At 37.1% G+C, this 26,309-nt stretch overlaps 1 protein-coding gene across 3 annotated transcripts in view; it reads left to right on the top strand.

Moving 5' to 3' along the window:
* ARMC8 (armadillo repeat containing 8) overlaps nt 1–26,309 on the top strand; it is a 106,582-nt gene that overhangs the window by 13,827 nt on the left and 66,446 nt on the right. For all 3 annotated transcript variants that reach the window (XM_082654511.1, XM_082654512.1, XM_082654510.1), the window contains exons 2-5: nt 7,088–7,164; nt 22,990–23,061; nt 24,414–24,556; nt 24,661–24,758. In XM_082654511.1, coding sequence (XP_082510637.1) covers nt 7,088–7,164; nt 22,990–23,061; nt 24,414–24,556; nt 24,661–24,758 — 390 coding nt within the window. The remainder of the gene's footprint in view (nt 1–7,087; nt 7,165–22,989; nt 23,062–24,413; nt 24,557–24,660; nt 24,759–26,309) is intronic.

Raw genomic sequence — 26,309 nt, 5'->3', positions numbered from 1 at the left:
GAGAGGGAGAGCTCTGCAGTGACATCCTACCACCTCCACTGCTTTCTGCTTGCTAGAATCAAGTCACTACAACCAGTCTTCACTCGAGACATCACAAATGGTCACCCTACTAAAAGGGAAATTGCTTCCACATTAATAGTTCTCCACAGTGGAACGCAACTCATTACCTGTTTCTGTTTTCCTTCAAGAAGAAATTTGCTACAAGCTTCTCTTCCTTCTTTAATGTTTAGTACCTGTTCGTACATATGTACATTCAGCTCTACTAAATTCTAAATACTAAGTCACAAATTTGGTGTATACAAACTTTCTGCTTGAAAGGATTCATGTACATTTTTACATAATATAATTTGGAGGGGTGCTATTAAGCATAAAAATGTAACAGTTTTTAATCTATACGTTTGTGGTGGCTTCTGCAGCTTTGAATGGGTACAGTAAGTTTAGAGCTAGGTTTCGAGGGCTTTCTAGGTCAGTTGTTTGAAGCCTTGTGCCAAAAGGCAGAGGTCATAGTGTGACCCTGGCTAGCACTACTCTCCTTCATGGGCACAGACTGTACCCTGAGCTTTAGCTGGCTGCTTGGCACATTCACTGGATCGGTTGGGAGGATGGAGGATCACTGTGTGTACAAGCCCTTCCAGCTACCGGAAGCTACAGAGTAATTTAAAAGGGTATTAGTGTAATATTCCATTGCATATATGTGCCACATACAATGGAATATTACTCAGCCATAAAAAGAAACAAAATTGAGCTATTTGTAATGAGGTGGATAGACCTAGAGTCTGTCATACAGAGTGAAATAAGTCAGAAAGAGAAAGACAAATACCGTATGCTAACACATATGTATGGAATTTAAGAAAAAAAATGTCATGAAGAACCTAGGGATAAGACAGGAATAAAGACACAGACCTACTAGAGAATGGACTTGAGGATATGGGGAGGGGGAAGGGTAAGCTGTGACAAAGCGAGAGAGAGGCATGGACATATATATACTACCAAACGTAGGGTAGATAGCTAGTGGGAAGCAGCCGAATAGCACAGGGAGATCAGCTTGGTACTTTGTGACCGCCTGGAGGGGTGGGATAGGGAGGGTGGGAGGGAGGGAGACACAAGAGGGAAGAGATATGGGAACATATGTATATGTATAACTGATTCACTTTGTTATAAAGCAGAAACTAACACACCATTGTAAAGCAATTATACTCCAATAAAGATGTAAAAAAAAATCTTAAAAAAAAGAATAAATGAAAATATTTTCATCAAAAAAAAAATAAATATTTTCATCAAAAAAAATAAATAAATAAATAAAAGGGCATTAGTGTTTTGAAGTGAGCATGAAGCCACGTCTTGAAAGAACAGATCATCAGACACTCTTTTAACCTTTTGGCCTCTGTGGGCAGGAGGGAGGAAGAAACTCCAGTGTTTGTCCTATTTCAGGGGTAAATTAGTGCCTAGATCAAACTGTCCCTCCCCAACATTCAGGATTAAGCTCTTTATCTCTGTTTACATTAACTACCACAGGAAGCCCAGGACTCTAGGGTCCTTCCTCATGCGCATGTGTCTCTGTCCATTTACTTTTCTATCCAGATCCCTTGCCTCTCTCCCACTTCTTTCACTGGGTTTCTGTTATCCTCACCCTCTTGTCTGAACATTTCCTTCATCTTTTTGTTTAGACTGAAACCAGGCTTTTCACCTCTTGACACCCTTTTCCTCAGCTTTCTCCTGCAGTCTTCTCAGCTGTTGGCTCTTTTTCTTCCCATATCCCTCATATCTCTAGGCCTAGAAGTGGAGACAGAGAATTGCTCCTCATTGCTCTTTTCAGACCCCTCTCTTCCCTTTTCTCTAAACATTCCAGCTCTGAATCTCATCAGGCTCTACCTTGTAGTCATCTATAGATCCCCTGGATCATTCCCCCTCATTTCTTTAAGATTTTAGCTCCTAGCTCATGTTCACTTTTTCTAGCACTATTTCTGTGATAATTTATGGAAATTTCATTACCTATGTAGACAATTTTTCTAAAACTCTAGACTTGCCCAATGATCATATCCTCTGTGTTCCCTTGAGGTGTTTGTCCACATGGTTATTTCCTAGACCTTGACGTTACCAATAACTAAAACCCCTTCATAGTCTCTTCAGTTTTACAAATTCTGGTCACCACCTTCTGTCCTCCCAAACCACTCCTTCTACCCGAACACCTACAAGCCTTCGTCAATCCCCCTGTTACCTGCATTCCATTAATCCTACCGCTTTTTCATTGGTCTTCAATAGGCCTGTCATTATAATCTCAACTTTGCATATACCCTCAACTCAGCTGACCCATTCCTTTGGCTTTGTCATCCTTGCCTGGTGAAATTCCAGCTCTGGTTAAATCTAACTCTATTATTCATGTCTACTTCTGTATATTTTAATGTAGCTGGAGAAAAACACAGCCATGCTGACTGGTCTCATTTTAAATTCATAATCATGAACCTCAAGAAGGTTAGTGCTGCCTGGCAGTCCTGGTATATTTTCTGGCCCATGCTGTGTTTTATTCCTTCTGTTCTTCAGTCTTGCACCCAACCCCACAATTCTAACTTTCAGAAAATAGAGATAATCAGAGAGAATGTCCACAAGCTCTCATCACCGTATCCACCTAATTTATTGCCTCTGACTGTTGTACTTTACATGTTCTACTTGGTCAGTAAATCCACTTCCCTCTCAATTATTATGAACGTTGTTCCAGAAGTTCTCCCCCTACCCCAGTGCAGCATGTTTTTCTTTATCAAAACAAAACAAAAATTTCCGTCGATCAATAAGTATGCTTTAATTTATTCCGGCTTTAAAAAAAAAAAAAAAGCTCTCCTGACTTCGCTTGTCCCTCTAGCTCTTACTCTCTTTCTTCACTCCCCTTTACAGTGAAACTCCTTGAAAGAGCTGTCTGTGTGTACTTTCTCTAATTCCTCTTTTCCCATTCTCTCTTAAACCCTTGCCAAGCAGGCTTTGACCCCACCACTCTGCCCACACTGTTGTTGTCAAGATCACTGATGACCTCCATGTTCCTAAGTCTAATGGTCAGGTCTTAGTTATTATCTTATGCTACACATCCGTAGCATTTGGCATATTTGATTACTCCCTCCTTGAAACCTTACCCTATCTGGCTTCTCACATTTCCTCCCACCATACTGGCTGCTTGTTCAGATGCTCCAGAGTTCAGTCTTCAGGCCTTGCCTTATCATGGTTATTCCCTAAGTGAACTTATCCTGTGTATAATCTGTCAACTCCCTAATTTGTATCTCCCACCCACAACTCTCTCCTAAACTCTAGACATATTCAACTGCTAACTTGACATTCTCACTTGGGTGGCTAATAAAATTCTCAGTCCTAACATGTCCAAAACTGAACTTTTGATCTTCTCGCTCAAACCTGCATCTCCCACAGTCTTCCTCATCTCATTAACTGACAATTCAGTCTGACTTTCTAGGTGCTCAGGCAAAAACTTTAAGTGTAATCCTTGGCTCCTCTGTTCTTTCACACTCCACATCTACTCTGACAGCATATCCAGTTTGATAGTCATTTCAGCTTTAACATTTATCAGGAATCTGAGTGACTCTTACTACCTCCAGAACTCTTGCCCTAGTCCAGGCTTCCATCATCTCTCTGAAGTGACAGCATTTCTAATTATTGAATAGCCTCCTCCCTAGTCTCCCTGCTTTGTTCCCTAGCCCCCTCCACACATTTGTCTGTTTCTAAAGTTGCAACCAGAGCAGTCCTTTTAAAACAAGTCAGTTCATGTCTCTACTTTCTCAAAACTCTCTAATGGCTTCCCAACTCACACCATAAAAATAAAAATCCTTACAATGACCAACAAGGGTCTATACCAGTGTTGTCCAGTGGAAAAATAATGCCAACCACATATGTAATTAAAAATTTTCCAGCAACCATGCTATACAAGTAAAAAGAAAACATGAAATTAATTTCAATATATCTAATTTAAACCAGTATATCCAAATATTATTTCAACATGTAATCAGTGTAATGAATTATCAATGAAATTGTTTTACTTTTTTATATCAAGTCTTCAAAAATCTGATGTGTATTTTACACAATTTTGATACCAAATTTTGGTTGGAAATACTTGATTTGTATTTTGATTGGAAATACTTGATCAGTATTTAGGTTTCATGAAATCTACAGTTGAAAGTAAATTTACATACTTAAATAATTCACAACATTCTTAGAAGTTTTCTAATAACAGAATCCAGTATTGGTTTTTAAATTTTAATTTTAATTAAAGTTTAAAAATTTTAAATTCAGTTTCTAGGCACATTTCAGATGCCCAACAGCCATATGAGACTAGTGGCTATCATATTGGACACCGCAGCTCTTTACCATCTGGCCACTCTTCTCTGACCTCATCTCCTACTGTTTTCTCCTTTACTCATTCTGCTCCAGCTGTAATGACCTCCTGTTCTTTGATCCCAGCAGACACTTAACATTTCAGAGCCTTTGCATTTGTTGTTCTCTTTGCTTAAAAAGCTTTGCTCCCAGGTAGCTGCATGACTTACTCCTTGACCTTTTTCAGGTCTTTGCTCAAGTGTCACCTTTTAAAGAAATTATCTCTGACCAACTTATTTAATATCTGCACCAATTGCCTTCTCTCTCAAAGTCTTATATTTCAGGCTGCCTTTTGAAAGACGAGAGAAGAGGGCTGAAAGGGGAGAGACTGATCTACAAAGGAAAGCAGTGAAATATGAGAAGTGTCCCATACAAACAACTAAGTAAATTTGTTAAGCAAAAACATAAGAGTAAAATCAGATTGAACAAGTGACTATATCCTCTCAGCTTGCTGCTACCTAGGCAGCTCAGAGGATCATTTTTTGTACATAGGACTGACCCCTTTATAGATGTAAGCTCCTTAAGTGCACTGTTCTGCCTTCACATCCTCTTGTATTTTCTTTGGCACCTAGCATAGAACTTTGACCAAAAGGCAATCTGAACACTTCAATTATTGGTTGCCCATTGATTAGCCTTTTGTGTTTTATATTCTGTGGTTGCCTTTCTACCTTCCTCCCTTCTTTTTCAGTGCCAGCAACTGGTATACTTGCTGATGGTATTTGTGTGTTGGCTTCACATGCCTTATGGCTGTGGTTGTGACCCTGATTCTTTCCTTGTCTGTTCTCATGCACTCTTATTCATTTTCCAAAACCAACTCCTCTAAGAAATCTTCACTATGTATTCTTCTGTTTTATATTCTAGTAGGGAATATAAACGTGTAAACACAGTTACAATAGAATATGAATTCTTGAGGGGAGGGACCATGCCTTACTTTTTTTTTTGGCCTTTAATGCCTTCCTCAGTGCCTTGCGTATAGTAGGTACGCAGTGCTTGTTAAATTGAATGAACCAGGCATAGAGCAATAGAGTTGCTATTAATGGGAGAAATTTATGTTGTTTAAAATAAGGTCTTAAACCCAAGTACCTTTTTAAAAACCACATTGAGAGGCAAGAGATGTAGAGCTGTGGGAGAGTGTGTGGAGAGAAACAGTAAAATCAAAATCTTTCCTTACATAGGAGGGAGTCTAAGAGTCTGAAGTTCTCAGAACTTACCATGTTGGAAAGTCAGGAAAGCACATGTGCTCAAATGGAGTGAGAAGACATATCTGTTTGTATTATAGGAATACTGTTTTCTGTTTTACCCTGGATTTTGCTCTTGTGTATATTGTTTCTTGATATATTTGTACAGTTGTTTGCATCCCTACTTAACATTTGACAGTCTGACATCTGGGTAAAGATCAGCCCTCATTTGTTAACCAGGGGATTGAGAGAGATAATTAAGAGTCCTTCTAACTCTGTGATTCTGTTATTTTGAGGAAACCAGACCCCGTTAGCAAGTACTTAATGGTACCCTATTAGGCACAAGAATTTTCATCAGTTTGGCTTATTTGCTGCCAGTTTGTTCTTTAGAAATGGAGTATGTATTAAAAGTGGGTACTTGAGTTGCCTACAAGGGTATTTTGGTTGCAAGCTCATAATGTGAAAATACACTTTGATTTTGGATTAGCTATATTGTCAGGAAATTTGAGTTTATAGAATTTTTTCCAGAGTTATTTTTGGAGATTCAGAATTTTAAGCTGGCACTGTGTCTTAGCAGTTAACTCTTTTCTGATCAGGGGTTCTGGGTAAACTGGAAAAGTATTTCTTCCTCTCTATAATAATTTATTGCTAATGGGTCATAGTACATGAGCAGCATATTCCAGCAGGCATCAGGAAGAAACAGCAAGGGACAAAAATTCTTTTTTTCTGGTTCTTAAACATGTTCTTTGTTTTAAATAATGTTAAGTATTGAAAATTAAATATAAAAAATAAGTATGCCCCCCAAATAAGTATTACAAGAAATAACATAATAGTGCAAACCCCAAAATACAAATAAAAGGAGGTAAGTGTCTCCCCTGCTCTTCATATTCTAGCTCTCCCTCGTCTGCCCAGCTTTAGCCAGTTCAGACTGGGTAGCTCTTTTGGACCTGATAAATCATCCTAATTCTTAATTTTTTTTCCCTCACAGAAAGTGTGACAACTCCTTTATATTCGTTTTTATTTTTTGCATATGTCTGCTTCCTAGCAGTATAGCTCTCCTCTGCATCACTCTGAGAGTCTTCCTCTTGCACCAAGACTGCCCTTCATAAACTGTTCGTGAAGTCCTTACCCTTTTTTCCTTGCTGAGAATCAGATTTTCCCTCCCTTTAGTGGATAAACAGAAGCAACATTCCCATGTTTTTTTCGTGTGTAGGTGACATCCAACAGTTAATTAAGAAACTTAGCTTGCTTCTCAATACTTAACGCCCAGTTCTTCCATCAGCAGAGCTTGCAGGGCTCACTGCAAAGGTCCCACTGTCTAGTTATGCTTTTGGTGAGAACCGGGTATCTCTTTCTTCCCCATCTTATGTTTTATCTTGTCACAAGATTTTCTCAGATAGATTTAATATAATAAGTATTTATAAAAATTCTAATGCTTCTACCGTAAGTTAGATTATATAGCTGTTTGATGTTATGGGTGATACTGTGAATTTGTGATTTGCACGGCTTCAGATGTCATAATTTTTCCCCCCACTTTCTAGGAAGTAACAGCTAGCAGTCGCCACTATGTTGACAGGCTATTTGACCCTGATCCCCAGAAAGTTCTACAAGGTGTCATGTAAGTAGTATGTATTTAAGAGTCTATCAAAAAGTCTTGTTTGTTTCATGTTTGAATCTGTCAAGTATTATAATTCTGAAAATGCAGGGTTGTAACTTTTTTCTTCTGTTTTGGAAAGACCCCTTGACATTCATGACTTTAATATGGTACTATAAAGAATCGTCCGTTGGATAGTTAACTGACATGGTTAGCTTCATTTTTTGTAGAATACTTGTTTTACATTTTAAAAAATGTTTACTTTGGAGAATGCTTTTGTGACTTCAATATCCAGCAAAAGTAAGAGAGTAAAACTGATTATCTTTGATAATCGGAAAGGGGGTGGGAGAATAGGTCACCAGGGTTTTGGGCTTCTTGTTTTGCTTTGTTTTTGGTTAACTCATTGACTGTCTTTAAGGTTTGAATTTCCTAGTGATGTTCTAAATACAAGAATTTAGAAAGCACTCATTAGAAAATTTAAACTTTTTTTTCCCACATTTTAAATAAACTCTTGATAACCTAAATGCCCTTCTTTTCTCCACAATTGCCTCATGTTTAATGAGAGGAAATATTTTTAAGCAACATACCTGAGGTGATTATTCTTAAAAAAAAAAAAAAAAGTGGGACAAGTGCAATAAGATTGCAAATGATTGAAAGATGAATTCTCTCTCCTAAGAGCAGATTTTCATGCTCTTATCACATTACTTGTAAGAAAGAAGGTCTAGCCTAAGGCGACTGACTCATAGGGTTGGAAACACGGAGCACCCACAGGGCTGAGCTGTGTCCTGGGGAAGGAGGACCCAAAAAAGGTCAGGATGAGATACATTTGGGATAGCAGTGAGGGCACAAATGAGTCCCTTTCTTCTTAACCCTGTTAGTGTTATCAGCAAGCTAACATCTTTAGTTTAACTCTTGCTCAACCATGGCAAGGCTAGGATGCGTCCCACTTCCAAAAAAAAAAAGCTCTATAGCAGGGACGTCTTGAGAGTGTGTATTTGTAAAGTAGAGGCAAGATAAGCAAGGCTGCTTGACTCTTCAAATTGAGCTAGAAGGGAAGGTGAGGAGCTGGATGGAGATCCACCTGGGAAACTCGACACCTTCTCTTCACATCTTCTCAGTTTACAGAAACAGGAGATGATATTTCTTGTTTTCTCATTATGTTAACTTTGCCTTTGTCCCCTTAACTGGGAGACTATAATGATTTAATCAGCGCCTTTAAGTCTAGTTTGATTAATACCAGGAAAAGTGGTATTAAATCTGTCTCTTAAATAAATCAGTTTGGGTTGTACCTACACACACAAATTAGTGGAAGAGATAGGTTTAATTTGACATTCTTTCTTAGACAGGCAGACACTCCCCCACACAAAGCTAGACACAGCTTTGTATATTGCTAATCCTAGATATCACTTAAGATTCCTCAATAAATAGTTCCGCTGGAAATGTCAGACTCATTAAGTATTCAGTAAATGATACAAGATGATGTTATTGTTGTTGTTGTTTTCATTATTACTGCTTCTGTGGCAGTTTAGGAGAAAAGCTAAATTTCTCAGTCAAGGATTCTGCGTGAAAGACTTGTATCTTGAGTCATATCTGATGTGAGTAGCTGATTCAAGTGTTGTCACTGTTAGAAATTTCTCATTTACCAAAAAACACTGTAGCTTTTTTAAAGGTGATTAAATATCAAATAAGGCATAAAAAACACTGGGAAGGGTTTCCCTGGTGGCGCAGTGGTTGAGAATCCGCCTGCCGATGCAGGGGACACGGGTTCGTGCCCCAGTCCGGGAAGATCCCACATGCCGCGGTCCGGGAAGATCCCACATGCCGCAGAGCGGCTGGGCCCGTGAGCCATGGCCGTTGAGCCTGCGCGTCCGGAGCCTGTGCTCCACAATGGGAGAGGCCACAACAGTGAGAGGCCCGCTACTGCAAAAAAAAAAAAAAACCCACTGGGAAGAGTGTATTATTTCAAACTAGCTATGGTATAGTTTGATAGACTTAGTGCCTCTTAAAAAATTATCAAGTCTAAGACACTTAGCTGTCAGCTAAGAAGATAAGAAAGGTTTGTGTGGAGGGATAGTGGAGTGGAAAGGGCATGGGCTTTCAAGTTGGACAACGGTAGGTTGGATACCTGGTTCTGATACTTCCTAGTAGAGTCCTTTCCTAGTACAGTGCTTGGGCAGGTTATTTGATTTCTTTGAGCGTCAACTTTATCATCTGTAAAGAGAGAGTAATACTGCCCATCTTGCCAAGTGGTTAAGAATTAAGACAAATATAACATTCAGTGCCTGGTATGTTGTGGATACCCACAAATTGGTACTTAAATGGTTAGTAGTTATTGACCCTAATTTAAAACAACTTCAAAAATAAGGTGATTCTTTTCAAAGAAGAGAAAGAAAAACTAAAAAAATGTCAGAGATAAAACAATTCCCACCGAAGGAGAAGAAGAGGGAGAGGAGCTAGAATTCTTGATTCAGACAAGAAAATCTGAGTGATAACACGTTCCAGTAAATGTGATTGCTACTTAAAATACTAAAATCTATTTAGAGTTTGAAACGGACAGATCACCCAAAATCTTTTCACTTTATGGCCTTCTGGGGCGTGTGTAGTATGATTTGATAAAGATTTCTTTACCGCAGAGAGAAAAAATTATCCTTTCTGACTTAATTCTTTCCTGAATTTTGTTACTGTCTGAAGATTAATTGTACGTAGTCAATTGAATGAAAAATGAGTTAAATTTTTAACATTTACTTTTAAGTAACCTTGTCTAATACAAGAATAATACAATATTGATAGAGGAAAAGGGGGAGCCAAAATGATGTTTAGGAAAAGAGAATTGACCAATTCTTTCCTTTTATTTAATACACATTACACAGCCACCGTTGAGTCAGTCATACAGAGACCATTACTAGACCAAAAGAGGCAGGTAGAAGGAAGGTGGCCACAGAGTGTAAACAACCAAAGGTAGCCTTCTGGTTTTAGGGAAGGAAAAGACAGAGGCTGAAGTAACCAGCTTTGAATCCAAAATATCCAATTCGAAGGACATAAAAAAGAATTGATGACTAGCTTTAGCTATGAGACAACCAGAGCTCTATCGTTTTTCTAGCAATATTAGTCTGATTTTTCACTAGCAGGAAAAACAAAATCGAAGAAATAAAAGATGAATAATAACTTTTCATCAAGGCCTCTAACTAATCTACTCAGCTGAGTTAGAGCCATAGACCTATGCATAAATATAGGGAACTTCTTTGTAGATAACCCATGTTGTGAAGGACTGTTTTACCTAGTCAGTGAGTATGCCTTTGAAGAATACTATTAAACATCAGAACTGCTTAAGTTTAATTGTTAAAGAATGAGGAGTTATCCTAGAGACAACTTTTTTGTTTATAGTACAATATTTAGCATAAATTTGAATGGTCCTATTATACTAAAGGTTTGAAAACAGAATTAGGTCCTGAAAAGCAAGGTTTCAGATGTGTAACTGAGTAGTTAATGGAGTAAGATAGGAGTCAGATATGAGCAGAGAGAACAGGGCAATCAGCTGTGTAGGTCATAAACTACAGCCTTTGCAACTACAACAGAGAGTAGGTACATCAGATAAACTATACCGTATTGCAAATTTTCAGCTTCCTCTAGTGTGGTGATCTGCGTGTGACTTTAAAAAAACAATTACAGGATGTTTTTGGTGAAGTTACCCTGGTATTAGCTCAACCATGTTAAATTTCATAGTTGCAGAAGAATAACTGTTGAAATGTTTTTATAGACCTTGAGTTAAAGCTGCTTAAATATTGTGCTTTTTTTAACATACCTAAATTAGAGCACCTGAATCTGGTTTTGACGTTAGTGATTCTCCGTGAAAAAAATAAACAGATATCCCCCTGTGGCCTTACGTTGATATTCCCTATGTTGAAAGGCAAAAGATGATACAAGCAAATGTGGCTGGCTTTGTAGTTTCAAAGTTGAATCAAACTAGAAAACTAGATTGGCTCTTTCTGGTAAACTAAGGCAGGCAGTTGTGGATACTGTAGAATTGTGTGGTTTTCACCAAGTATCAATTTTTAAGAAGTGTCTTCTAAAGTATTTTAATATACTGATGAAATAAGTTCATTTTGGTAATGGTTTTGGTACTTCATTCTCTGGTTCCAAGCAAATATGTACCTCTGGTTTCAGTAGAATATAGGCACTTTCCATTTTCTTGCATGTCCTAAAGATATGAGCTCCCATAAAATGAAGCCTCTGGCTTTTGGAAATTTTAAATTAAGGATAAGTTTTAGGCTAATTCAAAAGAAATGTCCTGTTAGTTACTTTCAGAAGTGTTACAGGTAAACATAAGTGAAGATGACCTTAATACCAAATGAAATGGAGTGATTCTGAGAGTTACTTGTTTAAAACTTTGTATTCTGAGACAGGTTAGTCTGGTTAAAAGGGTAGCAAGATTTTCCAGAAATTGTTAGATCAGATTGACATAGTTTTGTGTACAGATATATAAGCTGTTTATATATGTATGTGATACTAACTTTGAACATCAAAAATAGCTGAATATTTGTATGCATATCTGTATATATATCTTTTCATATTTATAAGCCACTTAACTGTATGCTTCCATATTCATAATGTTCTAACACATTTCTGATGTTCTTTGGAATGATTACATATATTAAAAATATTTATTAATGTACTGTAAAAATATTTTACATTTATTAGTGCAGTTATTACATTGCACTTTTCATTTTTGGAGAATGTAAGGTGATTTGTAATCAGCTGATAACTCTGATAAAACAGAGTTAAGTACAACTCCTAAACTAGTGTTTATAAAAATCGGAACTGTATCTGACGCTACCCTACATTCCAGAAATCTACACCTCAGGGTAATTTGTTGATAAGAATGAACTAAATTACTGTCAATTCTCAGTTCTGTTCAATTTATACATATAGTAGGTGCACAATAATTGCCTAAGTTGACTTGAAATGAAGTTCACTGTAAATCTCTCAAGTACCTGCTGAATCAAAGCCTTATGTTAAAAGTAACTTTAGTTTGAATAATAGATCATCATTATCTACTTCTTTTAAAATTGGCAATTCACATATGATGATGGTGATTTTGATTGGAATATGAATAATCTCATTCCTTAAACATGCTGGATATTAGAAACTTATTGTACTTGGATGTTTGGATGTTACATTTTCCAAAAAGAACATCATAATAATTATTATTACAGGGTCAGAGCAGTGATTAAGTTTGTAATTTTCCAAGTCCAAATAATTTTGTTAAGTTGTTTACCCTGTTGCCTTATTATAGCTACCCACAAATACGTATTTCTTCCTTATGTCTTATGAAAAGTGAGTTTTCATAAGTAGGTCAGACGTTAGACTGTACTTTTCCATATCTACTGTACTCTTTGGCTACTTCATGCTAATTAGACCAAGAATGAATGTGTAGTATTCCAAATAAGAGCTGCTTCAGGTAAGTGAAGAGTCATACTGGTTCAAAATGAAAATGACATCATTGATCTTTAGCTTCTGGCCCCAGCCTTCAATGACTTTAAAGATAATTTTCTATTTTTAGATGATAATTAGGTTTTCAGTTAAAATTTATGGTGTCTTGACTGTTTAGGAATAATATGCTCATACCTGATTGACTTAGACTTTGTTTCTCCAACAGGTCTAGGTTCCAATTATTATTTTTTTTACTTTTCCTACTATTTTAATGACAAAGTGTGGTGTTTACTTTCTCTCTTGGTTTTGATCACAAATCATAATACTCTGATTTAGACATATGCTGTAGTAGGCACTGCACATCTCGTTTTTATATTCAAGACCTTTTTCTCTACCACACTAAAAATTAAACTCCTTCAGAGCAAAGAAAGGAAGTAGAAAGGTTAACCTCCATGTAAAAGTGGGTGCATTTTGAGTCCATTTATTACTGGGCAAATTTAAGGTTCTAGCTAGATTTTAGCCGAAAATGTTCTCTGCCAAATGCATTTTTGTAACATCTTAATATCGACTCCTCTATTCCCATCCTCAAGGAGTAGACTATCCCCAAGGCTTACATTTTAGCTTTTCTACCCAGATATTCGTATCTCATCTCAAAGATAATTCAGTATGTATAAATTCAAGATAGATCCTTGTCTTGCTAAGGGATTTATTCTCCAAACTTCCTAGTGTTCTCTGCACCCAGGCACCCAGACTGAAGTAGTCACTCAAGACATGTCACATATCACATTTCCTGTACCTGTCAAACCTATCAAATCATCTTGTTAACTGCTTCCTTAAAATGTCCTCTCTATTAATGGTTCCTATGCTGCTACTTAGTCTCATATAACCAGATACCTGGATGGATTGAGTAGTTTTTTAAACAAATATTTATTGAGTGCCTATCAGGTGCTAGGTAGGCATTGTGCTAGTATGGGAGTATATAAGAGTGAATAATTAGTCACTGCTCTGGGAGATCCAAAAGTCTAATGCAGGAGTCAGATAACTAAAGAGACAGTTCACTGTAGTTTGATTAGTGAATACTGTGATAATGATAAGCACAGAGGGTCTTGGGACCACAGAGGAAGGGCATCAGCCGTTTAGTTGCCTCTCAACTCTAGAATTATCTGTATTCCAGTCCATTCCACATTCAGCTTATCTTCCATTGTCATTGCTTCCTTCATGTCCTTTTTCTGATCAAAAACATGATTTCTCCTTAATCCATCCCCCTTTAGTTTGTCTCTTCTCCCTTCCACTTTCCTAACTTTGTTCCATGCTTAATGTTCCACCTTAAAAAGAACCTTCTTTTCAATCTTGGCTCCTGGTACTGCCCCAGAAGTATGCCATATTCATTTCCAGTATGGTTCCTTTTGCCCTCCTCATCCACTTATTCAAATCCTAGCCATTTTCTAAGGTCTATCTTAGTTCCTACCATTGCTTCAAAACCTGTGAAGCTTGTCTTATCATCTACTTTTCTCAGCCCTATAAGCACACTATTTATAATATACACTGCCTTACATTGTTAGTGTTATTTTTGTCATCTCAAAAAGATTGTAAACTCTTCAGATCAGACATCTCATTATGTGATGCTTTTGTATCCTTCATAGAGCCTAGCACAGTGCTGAGCTCAAAAAGTAATTGTTGAATTTCAGTAGTATGTTAGTAGGGCATTCCACCCCCTCCAATATTAAGGATTGATGGACATGAGATTGAGATTATATATTTCTTTGATCTACTGGGAAAAGGATGTCTTTGCCTAAAAGATATGCTTTTATTTTGCATAAAAATGTAAATTGAAAGACAGCAGGAAAAAGGAAATTCATTTACTAAATTCTTTTGTCTTTTCTCTGAATGCCTGATATCACTGGAGGTAATGGAAAAAACACTTGGCATAAGGGACATGGGTTGAGACTGGCTCTGTCATTTATTGTGGAGCTTTGAGAAGAGCCCAAACCCAAGTCTTAGCTTCCTCATCTGTAAAATGGGGTTAATATTACTCAAGATTGTGGTGAAGATTAAATAATGGGTATGGAATGCTTTGTGAACTTCAAAGCAATGTGTAAACCCTGCCTAGTTTTGTTGTGCTCCCATCTTGATAGTTGTGAGTTTGTATTTTACAAAAATACGGATTTCTATATGGTATGTTTTGTGATCCATTGATAGTAACTTCTCTGATATTTCCAGGTCAGACTGGTTTCTTGCCTCTGAAGAGGAGACAGACTTCTTTCCTAAAAAAGTAATGAGTATGTTATGATACAGGCCACTAGGAGGGATACCTAACCCAGACTTGGGAGTTGTCAGGGCATGCTTCCTGGAGGATGACACTGACATAGAAGCTCAGACCTGAAAGATGAGTAAAATTGGCCAGGGAATGATATAAGGGAGGGAATAATAAGGAAATGAAAGAGAGAGAAAATAGCTACACTCTGGGAACTGAAAGAAGCTTCATTTGGCTGGCTCTGAAATCGAATCTTACCCTGTACTTAGATCTGCTAAAAATGAGTATATGTATTCATTATTGTCTCTTTCGATTTTAACTCTTTCATAGAAATGATCTTCTGGTACAACTGAATAGAATTTATTTGCAGGGCGTTAACATCTCTTCCTTGTCTAGTATAGATATATTTTACTTATTAGAGCCAGAGCAAGAATTGTTTTCTTTAGACATTGGTCCATTTTATTAATTGTGTTCTCTTTAGCCTGCGATTACTCTATAACTACCAGCTGCCTCCTTCGTGTCCTTTTTGCAAACTATTAGGAGAACTGGAAAGTTGGTTTTGGAGTTTTTGTTTGCTTTTGTCTATAAAAACATTTACTCTGGCATAGTTTGAGGTATTTGGGTTGTGTTTATAAGGTGGGGACACCTCATTTCTGCTTCGTTTAGGAAGAATGGGGAGAAATCTGAGAAAATGTTAGGGTTGGGAATTCCAGAATAGAGAGAACCTCCAGAATGGCACCTGGCATAAATAAACCCTCAGTAGATAGACAGCTACTGGACAAATGAATGTACTGTGTTGGTATAGGCAGAACACATTAAGAGAAAAGAAGAAGATGAAAGAAGATGACAGACTGCTAGGTTAGGGTCTATAAGCTGACAATTGGGAAGCAGGTCTCTAAGAAAACAGCAGACATCCATAAGGAGGCAGGAGCTTAGATGTACAATTTATCATCAACTATGCTTTGCTCAGGGAAGCTTCAGTATCACATAATTTTATAATCATGTATCAGAACTTGGTTAAAACCTTAGTAAACTTCATTCAGCTTAGTCCTCATAAACAAAAAATACTCCTGCTGATCCCCTATAAACCATATGGAAGATCTGAGGGATATTTACAGAGAGAGAGGTAAGGACCTGAAAAATAGACCACCCTCAAGCACTGAGCTGAAGGAAGAAGACTAACAGGTACAGTGTTTGGCTCAAGACTTGTGAAAATGCTATTCAAAAATTTGTGGGGAGAATCAGCTTTCAGCAGACCACTACGTCATAGCAGCATTTTTCTGTAATAATTGAAGAAGGTAATTAAGGAGAGGGGTATTATAATTATTGTTACCAGGGTTTTCAATGCCAGTGAAATTGGTTGGTACTGGAAACACAAGCTGACGATAACATTTAGTCACTGATTTTCTTAATAACTCCCCCCCACCCCCACTTTCTACTCGTGTTTTTCTATAAGATCATGGTTTGCCAGTTACAGAACTTTTTCAGAATTGTAACTTTCATGGTCAGCAAAAAATTCCTGTATACTGTAGAGCTCTGCTGCCTAAAAGAGAAGTCAAAGAGATCTCAGTAAGTAATTAGGGGAATGTATTTTGGAATATGAAAAAAAGATAATTTATAATGTTTCAATATGTAAGTGCTTAGGGGTGACCATGTTAGAAAACTTAATGAGGTATGAACGCAAGAGCAGAAACTATGGACTGATGTCGGTATGGTATTGATGACCCATATACCATGAGTGCCACTGATCTGATTTTCCAAAGTGAAATAACTTTTAATGAAAAGTATAGTCTCGAGCAGAAGCTAGAAGAACTACAATCCTGCAGCCTGTGGAACAAAAACCACATTCACAGAAAGATAGACAAGATGAAAAGGCAGAGGGCTATGTACCAGATGAAAGAAAAAGATAAAACCCCAGAAAAACAACTAAATGAAGTGGAGATAGGCAACCTTCCAGAAAAAGAATTCAGAATAATGATAGTGAAGATGATCCAGGACCTCAGAAAAAGAATGGAGGCAAAGATCGAGAAGATGCAAGAAATGTTTAACAGAGACGTAGAAGAATTAAAGAACAAACACACAGAAATAAACAATACAATAACTGAAATGAAAACTACACTAGAAGAAATCAATAGCAGAATAACTGAGGCAGAAGAACGGATAAGTGACCTGAAAGAATGGTGAAATTCACTGCTGAGGAGCAGAGTAAAGAAAAAAGAATGAAAAGAAATGAAGACAGCCTAAGAGACCTCTGGGACAACATTAAATGCAACAGCATTCGCATTACAGGGGTCCCAGAAGAAGAGAGGGAGAAAGGACCCGAGAAAATATTTGAAGAGATTATAGTCAAAAACTTCCTTAACATGGGAAAGGAAATAGCCACCCAAGTCCAGGAAGTGCAGAGAGTCCCATACAGGATAAACCCAAGGAGAAACATGCCGAGACACATAGTAATCAAATTGGCAAAAATTAAAGACAAAGAAAAAGTATTGAAAGCAGCAAGGGAAAAATGACAAATAACATACAAGGGAACTCCCATAAGGTTAACAGCTGATTTCTCAGCAGAAACTCTACAAGCCGGAAGGGAGTGGCATGGCATATTTAAAGTGATGAGAGGGAAGAACCTACAACCAAGATTACTCTACCTGGCAAGGATCTCATTCAGATTCGATGGAGAAATCAAAAGCTTTACAGACAAGCAAAAGCTGAGAGAATTCAGCACCACCAAACCAGCTCTACAACAAATGCTAAAGGAACTTCTCTAAGTGGGAAACACAAGAGAAGAAAAGGACCTACAAAAAACAAACCCAAAACAATTAAGAAAATGGTAATAGGGACATACAAATCGATAATTACCTTAAACATGAATGGATTAAATGCTCCAACCAAAAGACACAGGCTCGCTGAATGGATACAAAAACAAGACCCATATATATGCTGTCTACAAGAGACCCACTTCAGACCTAGGGACACATACAGATTGAAAGTGAGGGGATGGAAAAAGATATTCCATGCAAATGGAAATCAAAAGAAAGCTGAAGTAGCAATACTCATATCAGATAAAATAAACTTTAAAATAAAGAATGTTACAACACACAAGGAAGGACAGTACATAATGATCAAGGGATCAATCCAAGGAGAAGATACAACAATTATAAATATATATATGCACCCAACATAGGAGCACCTCAATACATAAGGCAACTGCTAGCAGCTATAAAAGAGGAAATTGACAGTAACACAGTAATAGTGGGGGACTTTAACACCTCACTTACACCAATGGACAGGTCATCCAAAATGAAAATAAATAAGGAAACAGAAGCTTTAAATGACACAATAGACCAGATAGAGTTATTTGATATTTATAGGAGATTCCATCCAAAAACAGCAGATTACACTTTATTCTCAAGTGCGCACGGAACATTCTCCAGGATAGATCACACCTTGGGTCACAAATTAAGCCTCAGTAAATTTAAGAAAATTGAAATCATATCAAGCATCTTTTCTGACCACAACGCTATGAGATTAGAAATCAGTTACAGGGAAAAAACCATCAAAAACAAAAACACAGGGAGGCTAAACAATATGTTACTAAATAACCAAGAGATCACTGAAGAAATCAAAAAATACCCAGAGACAAATGACAATAAAAACACGACAATCCAAAACCTATGGGATGCAGCAAGAGCAGTTCTAAGAAGGAAGTTTATAGCTATACAATCCTACCTCAAGAAACAACAAACATCTCAAATAAACAATCTAACCTTACACCTAAAAGAACTAGAGAAAGAAGAATAAACAAAACCCAAAGTTAGTAGAAGAAAAGAAATCATAAAGAACAAAGCAGAAATAAATGAAATAGAAACAAAGACAACAATAGCAAAGATTAGTAAAACTAAAAGCTGGTTCTTTGAGAAGATAAACAAAATTGATAAACCATTAGCCAGACTCATCAAGAAAAAGAGGGAGAAGACTCAAATCAATAAAATTAGAAACGAAAAAGGAGAAGTTACAATGGACACCACAGAAATACAAAGCATCCTAAGAGACTACTACAAGCAACTCTATGCCAGTAAAATGGACAAACTGGAAGAAATGGACAAATTCTTAGAAAGGTATAACCTTCTAAGACTGAACCAGGAAGAAATAGAAAATATGAACAGACCAATCACAAGTAATGAAATTGAAACTGTGATTAAAAATCTTCCAACAAAGAAAAGTCCAGGACCAGATGGCTTCGCAGGTGAATTCTATCAAACATTTAGAGAAGCACTTAACACCCATCCTTCTCAAACTCTTCCAAAAAATTGCAGAGGAAGGAACACTCCCAAACTCATTCTATGAGGCCACCATCACCCTGATACCAAAACTAGACAAAGATATTACAAAAAAAGAAAATTACAGACCAATATCACTCATGAATATAGATGCAAAAATCCTCAACAAAATACTTGCAAACAGAATTCAAGAACACATTAAAAGGATCATACACCATGATCAAGTGGGATATATCCCAGGGATGCAAGGATTCTTCAGTATACGCAAATCAATCAGTGTGGTACACCATATTAACAAATTGAAGAAGAAAAACCGTATGATCATCTCAATAGATGCAGAGAAAGCTTTTGACAAAACTCAACACCGATTTATGATAAAAACTCTCCAGAAAGTGGGCATAGAGGGAACCTACCTCAACATAATAAAGGCCATATAGGACAAACCCACAGCAAACATCATTCTCAGTGGTGAAGAACTGAAAGCATTTCCTCTAAAACCAGGAACAAGACAAGGATGTCCACTCTCCCCACCATTATTCAACATAGTTTTGGAAGTCCTAGCCATGGCAATCAGAGAAGAAAAAGAATTAAAAGGACTCCAAATTGGAAAAGAAGAAGTAAAACTGTCACTGTTTCCAGATGACATGATACTATGCATAGAGAATCCTAAAGATGCCACCAGAAAACTACTAGAGCTAATGAATTTGGTAAACTTTCAGGATACAAAATTAATGCACAGAAATCCCTTGCATTCCTGTACACTGATGATGAAAAATCTGAAAGAGAAATTAAGGAAACACTCCCTTTTACCATTGCAACAAAAAGAATAAAATACCTAGGAATAAACCTGCCTAGGGAGACAAAAGACCTGTATGCAGAAAACTATAAGACACTGATGAAAGAAATTAAAGATGATACAAACAGATGGAGAGATATACCATGTTCTTGGATTGGAAGAATCAATATTGTGGAAATGACTGTACTACCCAAAGCAGTCTACTGATTGAATGCAATCGCTATCAAATTACCAGTGGCATTTTTACAGAACTAGAACAAAAAATCTTAAAATTTGTATGGAGACACAAAAGACCCCAAATAGCCAAAACGGTCTTGAGGGGAAAAAATGGAGCTGGAGGAATCAGACTCCCTGACTTCAGACTATACTACAAAGCTACAGTAATCAAGACAATATGGTACTGGCACAAAACCAGAAATATAGATCAATGGAACAGGATAGAAAGCCCAGAGATAAACCCACGCACCTATGGTCAACTAATCTATGACAAAGGAGGCAAGGATATACAATGGAGAAAAGACAGTCTCTTCAATAAGTGGTGCTCGGAGAACTGGACAGCTACATGTAAAAGAATGAAATTAGAACACTCCCTAACACCATACACAAAAATAAACTCAAAATGGTTTAGAGACCTTAATGTGAGGCCAGAAACTATAAAACTCTTAGAGGAAAACATAGGAAGAACACTCTGACATAAATCGCAGCAAGATCTTTTTTGATCCACCTCCTAGAGTAATGGAAATAAAAACAAAAATAAACAAATGGGACCTAATGAAACTTCAAAGCTTTTGCACAGCAAAGGAAACTACAAACAAGATGAAAAGACAACCCTCAGAATGTGAGAAAATATTTGCAAACGAATCAGCGCACAAAGGATTAATCTCCAAAATATATAAACTCCTGCAGCTCAATATTAAAAAACAAACAACCCAATCCAAAAATGGGCAGAAGACCTAAATAGACATTTCTCCAGAGAAGACATACAGATGGCCAAGAAGCGCATGAAAAGCTGCTCAACATCACTAATTATTAGAGAAATGCAAATCAAAACCACAATGAGGTATCACCTCACACCAGTTAGATTGGGCATCGTCAGAAAATCTACAAACAACAAATGCTGGAGAGGGTGTGGAGAAAAGGAAACCCTCTTGCACTGTTGGTGGGAATGTAAATTGATACAGCCACTATGGAGAACAGTATGGAGGTTCCTTAAAAAAGTAAAAATAGAACTACCATATGACCCAGCAATCCCACTACTGGGCATATACCCAGAGAAAACCATAATTCAAAAAGACACATGCACCCCAATGTTCATTGCAGCACTATTTACAATAGCCAGGACACGGAAGCAACCTAAATGCCCATCATCAGATGAATGGATAAAGAAGATGTGGTACATGTATACAGTGGACTATTACTCAGCCATAAAAAGGAACGAAATTGGGTCATTTGTAGAGACGTGGATGGATCTAGAGACTGTCATACAGAGTGAGGTAGGTCAGAAAGAGAAAAACAAATATTGTGTATTAACGTGTATATGTGGAAACTAGAAAATGGTACAGATGAACCAGTTTGCAGGGCAGATATTGAGACACAGATGCAGAAAGCAAATGTATGGATATCAAGGGGGGAAAGTGGAGTGGGGGGTGGTGGTGGTGGGATGAATTGGGAGATTGGGATTGCCATATATACACTAATATGTATAAAATGGATAACTAATAAGAACCTGCTGTACAAAAAAATAAAATTCAAAAAAAAAGTATAGTCTCCTTTTTATTTACAAGGCAGGTACAGTACTGAAAAATATGATTTTCTTTAGGATTGTGCAAAAAAGGCTTTCTATTTTAAAACTATGGCCAGAAATTTCCAGACTCTCTCTTAAACTTCTGAAATGCCCATGGAGTCTCTGATACCTTCTTCCATACTTTGAGAATCACAGTGTTCTAATGTTCTATATTAAGATAGCACTACTGACCAATTAGCGTAAGTTTTTTTAATTAAACATTTTATTAGTACTGGGCTTATTTTGAGCTGTTTGTATTTTCTCTGGGAACAACCATGTGTTTGTGAACCAACTGGTCATTGATATTCTTTTTATGGAATAGAGTGTTACTCCTGGTGAAATAAAGATCTGAGTGTAGCTAGAATAAAAAATACTGGTGAATATATGGGAAATATAAAAGATTTTTTCTTATTTTTAAATCTCCTTAAAAGATAAGTGGCTTTTAAATCAAAAATAATACAATATAGGGAATTCCCTGGTGGTCCAGTGGTTAGGACTCCGTGCTTCTACTGCAGGGGGCATGGGTTCAACCCCTGGTGGGGAAACTAAGATCCCACAGATCTCACAGCACAGCCAAAAAAAAAAAAAGGTACAGTATATTATGTTGTTTCTAACTAATTTAAAAATAAAACTATGACAGCAGCTCAAAGAATGGATGGGAAGATGGAAGTATATGCTTGCAAGGCTCTTAAAATACACATGAAATGGGACAGTATCCCTTGAAGATTGACTGTGTTAAGTTAAAAGATGCATATTGTAAAGCAACCACTGAAAAACAACAAAACAAAACCCAAAGAGGTACAGCTAATAAGACAATAAAGGAGATAAAATGGAATCAGAAATATTCAGTCCAGAGAATTCAGAAGAAAAGGAAAAAAGGAAAGTCATTGTCCCTGAAACAAGACCAGATCTGTTCTGTCGGCTGGCTGCTTTTACTCCCTACTCCCAGAGCTGTGCGTGAGAAGATGGCCTATATTTCTTTTTATTCAAAGGATTGGTAGCCTTTTTGAAGAACTCAACTTCCTTTGTATTGGAAGTCTTTTGCCAATACTCAAGATGTCTCTCATTCCCCCCTCCCCCCACCTTGCTACTCTCCTGTTTTACAGCCCCAGGTTTATAAGGTACCTATCTCTGTCCCTTCTCTTTGGCACTCCAGGTGGAAAAGCGTCAGTGTTTTCACTTTGTCCCTAACTTCTGTACTTGCCAATCCAAGATGTTGCATAATAAAGATAAAGTGGGATGCATTGATCTTTTATTTTTCTGTGATGTCTCAACATACCTTACCCTTTTCTCTTTCCCCTGAATTCAGAGACATGAAAAATGCTGTAATTGGAAACAACAAGCAGAAAGCCAACCTCATTGTTCTAGGAGCTGTTCCGAGGTAAGTTTGCTGTCATCCCCTTTTCTGCTATTCATACTAAGTTTTGAATGTATTTCTCATTCTCAACCATAAGACCTATCTTTTTTCTGTATTGTCTGTTCTTATTTTTTTTAAATAAATGCTTTGAAGTATATGAAGCATCTCTTTAAAAACAATTAAGGTACCAGGGAATGGAATATGAAACAAATGTATTAATACTTTTTAGAGGTTCAGGAAGATCATTGACCCTGCAATAAAAGGATGTGTTGTGTAGATAAGCAGTGTACACCAGCCTGAATCTTCCCTGTCTCCTTTGCACTCTGGCAGTTTTTGTATGATTGGATAATAATTTATTAGGATTCGCAAAACCTTTTTTGAGTTTAAAAAAAATTCTTGGTTTTTTAACCCTGCTTTTTTAATTTCTAATTTTTCGAATTTGCTGGTTTTTAAGTTAACATAGAAAGTTTGATTTCCTCTGATGAAGCTAATAAGCTTCCTTTTGGTAGACAGTGACAGTTGTATAACTTCCTCTTTGCCTTTGCTACCCAGAACTAAGTTTTATGTGCAATTGCTGTAAGTTTTTCATTCAGAATTTTTTAATGTTTTGTTTTTTTCTCTTTCTTCTTTTCTATCTTTTAATATAGGATTAATGGTTTTATTGTTTTTAACGTGATTGACCTTTGGTCACTATAAAGCTGTCAGCAGCCTTTCTTAGGGAATTAGTGCTCAGTATATATAAATATGCTTTAGAGAACATGAAGGTTCTACATTAGAACATAAAGGAGATGGTCGTAAGTGGTGGATGATTAGAATTTGGGGAGTATTTATTTGTCAGGCTGGCCTGGAGTAGAAATAGGATCTTCTGATCTCCCAAATAGGAGGACTGGAGAAAGAAGAGAGCTTCCTTTGCTTGAAGAGCAGCACAAGGACTCTGAATATTCCCTCTAGGCTAGATCTCTGTGATCTCTGAACTGCAGTATTGGGTATTCAAGGTCCTTAAGATCTGGCAGCACTTGGCTTTGGGAGTCTTCATATCCTGGAGTGGCAGATAACGTGGACTGTGGTGCTGCTGTTTCCACAGAGATCACTTGTGGACAACTTTCAGATTCACAGTTCTGATAAACTAAGATTATATGATAGTTCTGTTGCTCAAAATGAAGAAAATCTCTTTAGATCCACCCCCACTCGATATTCCATTATTAAAGTAACAGCTTATATAAAAATATGACCATTTCCTAGCCCTCCATAAGCTCGCCAACCATATTTTCAGTGTGTGGGATGTATTGGTAGCCTTTTTCTGTAACATTACTTTTAGCTAATGTTTACTTTTAAGTTTTTTAGTCTCTTCTGTTTATCAAGTTCTTTCTTTTTAGATTATTGTACTTGCTTCAGCAAGAAACCTCAAGCACAGAGTTGAAAACCGAATGTGCAGTGGTATTGGGAAGTCTTGCTATGGGTACTGAAAACAATGTTAAGTCTCTACTCGATTGCCATATTATCCCTGCCTTACTGCAAGGTATGTAAAGAAGTCATTTTTATACAAGTAAAAATTAGAATCAGTTTGCAGAGTTTTAAATATGAGTTGAAAGGATGAGTCTCAAATCTGTTTTCTATTAATAGGACTACTGTCCCCAGACCTGAAGTTCATTGAAGCTTGCCTCCGATGCCTGCGCACCATCTTCACCAGTCCCGTTACTCCAGAGGAACTACTGTATACAGTGAGTTTTAGGTGTTTTTGAATCATCAGTTACATTTTACTAACAGCATACTTCTAATTTATTGGGTTGACCAAAAAGTGCCTTCAGTTTTTAAGTAAAAATGAAAGACACATTTTTCATTTTCACCAAGAACTTTATTGAACAGCGTATTCACCCTTTTGTTCCACTACCTTCTGCCGTTTTTCAGGCAACTTCATAATTCCATCTTCCCAAAACTTCTTATCTTTTTGAGCAAAGAACTGTTCCAGGTGCCTTTTACAGTCTTTCAGGAATTGAAATTTTTTCCATTAAGAGAATTTTGTAAAGACCTAAATAAATGGAAATCTGAACGTGCAATGTCTGGTGAATACGGCCGATGAATCAGAGCTTCCCAGCCAAGCTGTAACAGTTTTTGCCTGGTCATCAAAGAAACATGCGGTCTTGCGTTATCCTGATGGAAGATTATGCGTTTTCTGTTGACTAATTCTGGACGCTTTTCGTCTAGTGCTGCTTTCAGTTGGTCTAACTGGGAGCAGTACTTGTTGGAATTACTTGTTTGGTTTTCCGGAAGGAACTCATAATAGAGGACTCCCTTCCAATCCCACCATATGGACAACATCACCTTCTTTGGATGAAGACCGGCCTTTGGTGTGGTTGGTGGTGGTTCATTTTGCTTACCCCATGATCTCTTCCATTCCACATTATTGCACAGTATCCACTTTTCATTGCCCACCACAATTTGTTTTAAAAACGGAACTTTTTCATTATGTTTCAGTAGAGAACCGCATGTGGAAATACGGTCAAGAAGGTTTTTTATCCTTAACTTATGTGGAACCCAAACATCAAAGCGGTGAACATAACCAAGCTGGTGCAAATGATTTTCAAGGCATGATTTGGATATTTTGAGTATGTTGGCTACCTCCCACGTGATATAACGTTTATCGTTCTCAGCTAATGTCTTGATTCAATCGCTGTCAACTGTTCTACCCGACCATGAAGTATCGTCCAGCAAGAAATCTCCAGCACAGAACTTCACAAACCATTTTTGACATGTTCAGTCACAGCATCTTCTACACACACTGCACAAATCTTTTTTTGCGTTTCAGTTGCATTTTTACCTTTCTTGAAATAATAAAGCATAATATGCCGAAAATGTTGCCTTTTTTCTTCCATCTTCAATATTAAAATGACTACACAAAAATTCACCAATTTTGATAAGTCTTTTTTTAAATGCACACTGATATGACAGCTGTCACATACGATCTAACAAAATTGTTTTCAATAAAGTTAAAGACAGCGAAGTGCTACTGGAGCCATCTTAACGGAAAAAAACGAACGAACCTTTTGGCCAACCCATATTTAGCATCTCAAAACTGATCTTAACTGTGATAACTGTGTTGTAGAAAAGTCTCAAGAAGTGTTTGAAGTCTTGCTAATTTGCAAATATCAAACGTTCTAGGCTTTGTAAAGAAGTTAAAGATCGTCTCAGATCTTGAGGAATTTGTAAGCTGTTTTTTTCTTTTGGTTTTTGTAAAAAGACCCTTCTTAATTTCCTAATAGGTACAAATTAAG

The sequence above is a fragment of the Grampus griseus genome, assembly GCF_964374135.1.
Source record: "Grampus griseus genome assembly, chromosome: 5".
Lineage (NCBI taxonomy): Eukaryota > Metazoa > Chordata > Mammalia > Artiodactyla > Delphinidae > Grampus > Grampus griseus.
The sequence above is the reverse complement of the archived record's forward strand: the minus strand, read 5'-3'. Positions and strand labels throughout refer to the sequence as shown.